Source organism: Monodon monoceros, unplaced genomic scaffold, assembly GCF_005190385.1.
Source record: "Monodon monoceros isolate NGI ecotype Baffin Bay Population unplaced genomic scaffold, NGI_Narwhal_1 Super_Scaffold_9, whole genome shotgun sequence".
NCBI lineage: Eukaryota > Metazoa > Chordata > Mammalia > Artiodactyla > Monodontidae > Monodon > Monodon monoceros.
The window spans coordinates 14508217-14514484 of NW_021703786.1; the positions used below are offsets into that span (position 1 = coordinate 14508217).

A 6268-nucleotide genomic window follows, 5' to 3' on the forward strand; every position below is an offset into this window, starting at 1 on the left:
ACCCGGTTGTATGCAATCCCTGCGTTTGTTTCTGGCTGGGTAACGGGCTGGGGAGGAGGGGGTGACAACAAGGATCGCTCTCGGAGGTTATTTATTTTCCCTTCCACTCAATCCCTTCTTCCCCAAATCTCGCCTGCAAGCTTCCTCCAGCCCACGGGGGTCGACAGCGGCCCTTGAGCCCCCAGCCCTAATCCACAGGGCCTGGTTTTCTCATTCATTATTGATCATATTTTATAAATCCAACGCCACACAATTTTTTCCACATTACCGGGAGCCGTGGGGAGGCTGCCCGGCTATTGGCAGAGGGGACGTCACGTGGGCGGGGTCACGTGGTGCAGAGAGGAAAAAGGGGGTCCTTTTTGGTGTAAATCTGGACTCTAATTCTGTAATATATCAAGGAATCTCGTAAAACCGACACTAAAACGTCCCTGCCTACAAATCATCCGGCCAAATTATGAGTTCATTGTATTATGCGAATGCTTTATTTTCTAAATATCCAGCCGCAAGTTCGGTTTTCGCTACCGGAGCCTTCCCCGAACAAACTTCTTGTGCGTTTGCTTCCAACCCCCAGCGCCCGGGCTATGGAGCGGGTTCGGGCGCTTCCTTCGCCGCCTCGATGCAGGGCTTGTACCCCGGCGGGGGGGGGCATGGCGGGCCAGAGTGCAGCCGGCGTCTACGCGGCCGGCTACGGGCTCGAGCCGAGTTCCTTCAACATGCACTGCGCACCCTTTGAGCAGAACCTCTCCGGGGTGTGTCCCGGCGACTCTGCCAAGGCGGCGGGCGCCAAGGAGCAGAGGGACTCGGACTTGGCGGCCGAGAGTAACTTCCGGATCTACCCTTGGATGCGAAGCTCAGGTAACGCCGCGCACCGAGCAGTCCCGAGCGGTCCCGAGCCGCAGTGGCCCGGGCACATTCCCCGGAAGGCGCCCCCTTCCCGGCCAAGTGCCCCTCTCCTTGTCCAGAGTGCTCCTGGTAGGAGGTCGGCCCTGGGGACGCGGCCCCCCACCCCGAGCTGCGACCCGGCGCGCCGCCCCCATTCCCGTTTTTGCTTGGTGCTCTCAGGCTCGCTCGCTGCTTCCCTAGCAGATCCCTCTCCAACGACGCCGCGGCGCTCTGAGCCCCCAGCCCACTCCCCCCACCCTTCCTCCCGGCCTTTTAGCTTTAAATATTTATCAGCCGCGCCGGCACGGGCTGGAGAGGAGGCCGTTTGTCTTGCGGAGGAAGACTGGGGTTTGCAGAGAATAGCCATTAGGATCTCCCCCCTCCCTTCTCCCTTCCCCAGCCGGGGATCTCAACTCTGGGTGTGTCCCCCAGCCCCAGCTTGGATAAGGTCTAGGGGAGGGGGCTGCAGCGCTGAGCAGTTCTCCCCTCCCTCTTTCTTCCCAGCCAACCCCGCTCCCCCATTATTCCCTTCTGGACAATTATAGGTGGGCTCTAGAGGCCTGGTGGGAGGAGGGGGTGTGAGAGGTGATGAGGATTCAGCCAGGGACACAGAGCCAGAGAGGCAGGTGGAGAGAGGGGGGCTGAGGCCAAGAGAGAGCAGGCTCCTGACCCCCAGTAAACTTGGGAAACGGGAGGCAGGAGAACTAGAGAAACTAGAGAAAGGAGCAGAGGCCTCAGGGGAGTACAGCTGGCTTCCTCAGGTGCCCTTCCTAGCACCCCTGGAGAACTGGCCAACTAGTTTGCAAGTGTGTTCCAGAAGGGTGGATGTCCTCTTGGGGGAGACACTAGGACTCCAAAAAGCCAAATCAAGAGAGAGTGCAGGCCACCGAGGAAGCTGCTGCAGGAACCCCAAGAGACCAGGGGCTCCGTGGGGTCTCCTGACAAGCCTGTCCCAGACAACCTTCATAATGTTGTCCTGGACTCAGAGGCCAATCTCAAGGTCCAGAAGACCCAAGACCTGTGGTCGGAAGCTCCCAATCCAGCCAGGGTTGAGGGCCAGGAGAGCCCAGCTCTTACACTTTCAGTATTCGTGGTCATGGTCCCCATTACCTGCTTCATAATTCAACTGGCTTTCCAGCTGATTTATTAAAGCCCCAATTTTTCTGCTCATAAACATTTCAGCTTGGCTTTTATCTGACTTGAAATTAGGGCCCCTAGCCCCTCCTCCCACTGTCTCCTTCCTAGGAGGGCTGGCACCAGCACCTCCCCCAAGCCTCCTCAGGGTTTGGGGCCTAACCTGGGAATCTCTTCCCTGCCCTTCAGCCCCCACCAGCCAGATACTGAATGTTCTACCCCAACCCAGGCTGCTGTCTCTCCTCTCCCTCTGTGCCTTCCTGGAGGCCCAGAGATTGCTTTGGAGGGCTGGGTTGTCTGGGCAGGTGGGCAGGCAGGACAGCCTGGCCCTGTCTGAACCTCAGCCACTCACTGGAAAATAGTCATCAGAAGGCAGTTGCTCTCCAACTGACTCCACGCTCCAAGGAAGTCTGCAAATTCTCACCTCCTCCTCATTCCACAACAGGCTGGGGGCGGGGGAAGACTGGACCTGTGAGGCTCTTTGTCTCATTTTCTTTTTGGGAAAAGCCCTCAGGCCAGGCCTAGAGTCCCACTCCAGGGTCACTTGCATGGTTTGTGTTGTCCCGTACCCCCACAGACCATCAGAGTCAGCATGCAAAAGGGGAGACTTGGGGTCCCTGGTCCCAGAGGATTAACTGCCTTTCATCCCACATACACACCCCTTTAGGCACAGGGCCTTCAAGAGCCAGCAGGTTAGACCTTGTGTTCAGAAGCCCTAGGCTAGAAGACTTCCTGGGTGGAAGATGGGAGTGTTTGCCTTGGGAGGCCTGTAGAAAGGTCTGCACGTTGAGGAAAGATGGCAGGCATAGGCTGGGGTATGGATAGTGACAATTTGATGTAATGGGAAATAAGCTCTTCCAACCACCGATGCCAAACCGCATACAGGGTCCAAGAGGGAGGGGAGCACTCTCATGGCTCGTTCCTCACTCACTGATTTTTCTCCTGCAAATAACCTGCGCAGGGACCGACCGCAAGCGAGGTCGCCAGACCTATACCCGCTATCAGACCCTGGAGCTGGAGAAGGAGTTTCACTACAATCGCTACCTGACGCGGCGGCGGCGCATCGAGATCGCGCACGCGCTCTGCCTCACCGAAAGACAGATCAAGATCTGGTTCCAGAACCGCCGCATGAAGTGGAAAAAAGAGAACAAGACAGCGGGCCCCGGGGCCACCAGGCAGGACAAGGCCGAGGCGGAGGAGGACGAGGAAGAGTGAGGGACAGAGAAAGGGCAGAGGAAGAGAGATGAAAAAGGGAAAGAGAGAGAGAGAAAAACCCAGCTCTGGGAACTGAACCAGGAAACTCAAGTCAAATAGGGAGGAAAAAAAAAACTATTTAAATGGAAAGCAGTTAATTTTTTTCAAGGAGAGAAGGTGAAATTTTGGTTTCTTAACACTGGAAAAAAATACTACCTATAGGAAAGTCCATCAGGTTTTGTACAGTATGGGAAGGACATCATCTACCTGTTCTGTAGCTTTCTGGAATTTGCCTCCCCTTTTCTATGTTGCTAATTGTTAAGGTCTTTGGTAAAATCTTGCTGTTTTGTAAGCCCCATCTTTGACGCTGTCTGTGTGGTCTGTGGGTCTGGAATAACATGTGTGGTTCCCCGGCTTCCTGAGCAACCCCCCCTTCCCAGTAGTGGCACTGAAGGGGCCTTAGGGAGCCCTAAGGACCCACCAACTAGCTCAAGTGTCCCCTCTGTGCACCTGGCCTGCCCGCTGCTCCTTGCTCCCACCAGCCCCTGTGATCCTCTTTGCATTCTATGTGTATCTGAAGGATGGAGAAATAAAAGCAATTAAAAATAAACAGATCCCCTGTTTTCTGTGTCTCCCTAAGGCTGGGAGGGGGTGAAGGATAGTCATGCATCCCAGCACCCCTTTGCTCCAACTTCTGCTGCTGGCCCATTTCTTTCTGTGCTGGGGCCTCCTCTTTTTTCTTGTGCCCCTTGCTCTGGGGGCTGCCAACTAGTGAACCTCAGATACCACACACACACATTCCCTTTACATTTTTTTACACGTATTGACACGCAGATGCACCCAACCACACCTATTTACAGGCTGACACTGCACATAAATAAATATATACATTGTCACACAGAGTCACAAACATCCATATTCATATGTTCACAAATAAACATACAGGCATTCACACATCCCAAACCCTGCCCAGAACACATAGTATTCACATTCACTCACACAAGTAAACCCACATTCATACTCACAGACATATTTATACATACCAGGGTACACTCACACATTGGCTCATAAAACACACAGATTCACATTTGCCCCCAAGTAAACACGTCCTTGAGTCCACATGCCCAGTCGCACACATTCACGAAACAAAACAAAAAACAAACCCCCCACAGTTCCACAAACTCTTCCTCATTCAGGCCTTCACACCAGGCTGTGGCTCGGCGCCGCCGAGGCACAAATATAGAGCTGAAATCTGAAGTGCTAGGCCTCAAGCGAAGAAGGAGCGGAAGGAAAGGGAAGGTGACCACCCAAATCCACTCCCCCTTCTCGCGCCGGCGGGCGGGCGGCGTTGGGCAGAGGCCAGACCGGCGAGCAAAAACCTCCCGGCCGCCCAATCAGGCCTCCAACGTCAAGATGCTCCTGGCTTTCCGCTCGGTCGGCAAACATTTTCCGCAAGAGCTATTCGGTTATTTTATTGAAATTTATTTTACTTTCATTTATTTTAATTTATCTTATTCTAAATTGACCCAGCGACCCAAGTAAAACTTGAAATTGGGGGAAGAAAATGAGCGCCGATAGCGAGAAGCTGAGCGGTGCGAACTACCCGGCTGCTGTGGCCGCATCCCTGCTGCTCTGAGCCCGGCCGCCCGCCTTCCGCGGGCTGCCTCTGAGCCTTTCTGCCCGCTGTCCGCGCTGCCGGCAACCTGGAATCTTCTCCGGAGTACAGAGAAAGAGAAAAAAGAAAAATATTTGTGTGCGTGGGAGGTTATTTCCTTTCCTGCATTTGGGCGCTGGTAGCTCAATTCAAAATTCGGGCATATTTCAGGGGACCTGGGAAACCTGGGGTGAATCTGGGTTGTTGTTTGTCTCCAAAACACCCTCTTGATTGAGGGATAAATACCCAGAGGACGGTGCCTACGTAGCTAGACCTGCGGAGTTGATTTTTAGTATCTATTCGATTATAAACCCTGAATTATTTAAATTTAAAGATCGGGCATCGGAACAGAGAAGGGGAAGAGGGTTGGAAGAAAGCGTTTTAGGAGAATCTGTTTAATTTGAATTTGTAAGTAAAAGGCTCCTAAACCTTCAGTTCCCTCATTAATGACCGCAGACACCCCCCCGCCCCCCGCAGAGCACAGGGAGTTGTCCCTGGGAACCTGGGCGTGTGGGCATTTGGGTGGGAGAGTCAAGGGTCCGGCTTTACCCTCCTCCAATTTCTGGGGTGCAGAGGCAAGCATCCAGTGGCTAGAGTGTCCGCCTTGGCCCCCATTAGCCTCTTTGGGGCAAAAAGTAGGCCCTAGGAGATCTAGAGCCCCACACCGGCAGTGCTACAAGCTTCACAGGTGGGGTTCCCGCCATCTATAGTGCTGGGAGTGAGGGGGGCATTCAGAGGTGGGAAGCGGGGCACTGAAGCTCTCATTTTGCCCTGATGCAAGTGGCAACTCTGGACACTAGTTGCCGCTCCTAACTCACCCCCAGATTGCCTTAGAATGGTCCCTGTGTGGAGGTTTTGGGGTGAATTTTTACTAGAAGAGGGGACAGAACTCCTGTGAGAATAGGGAGGTTCCAAAAAGAACCCCCCTCCCAGCTGGATGCTTGTGCCTCCTCCGCCTGATTCCCCACACCCCAAATCGCACCCTTTCTCAGATTGGGGTTTCCCCAAAAATCGAGAAGGAGAAGAAAAGAAGATGGCGACTGAGAAAAGCGTTGCTGGTGGAGCAGCCATGAAGAAATGCAATAAATTCCTTGTTGTTTTATGAAAATTTACAACTTTGTGATAGAAGTTTATGAGTGGTTGAATCCAGCGATTGGCCAGCGCCGGTCATGTGGCTGGGCGATCGTGAACATGAACTTTTTATCATTTCCCTGGTGGTTATAATGCAGCATTCTTTTGGACACCACACCTAGGTCGGAGCACTGTCGCCCTTCAGGGCTCCAGCCTCTTGATATTTTTATACTTCAGTATCAGCTCGATAAAGCAAAAGAGAGAGAGGAAAAGCGAGGGGGAGAGGAAAGAAGAGAGAGAGAGAGAGGGCGAAGGAGGGGTGGGAATTACACA

At 53.6% G+C, this 6268-nt stretch overlaps 1 protein-coding gene across 1 annotated transcript; it reads left to right on the top strand.

The window, feature by feature from the left end:
• Nucleotides 1-370: 370 nt before the first annotated feature.
• HOXB7 (homeobox B7) lies at nucleotides 371-3803 on the top strand. The gene is given in 3 exon segments (XM_029210650.1): nucleotides 371-637; nucleotides 639-855; nucleotides 2978-3803. Coding segments are annotated over 3 exon segments (654 nt in total). The 5' UTR covers nucleotides 371-454; the 3' UTR covers nucleotides 3232-3803.
• The last annotated feature ends 2465 nt before the right edge of the window (nucleotides 3804-6268 follow it).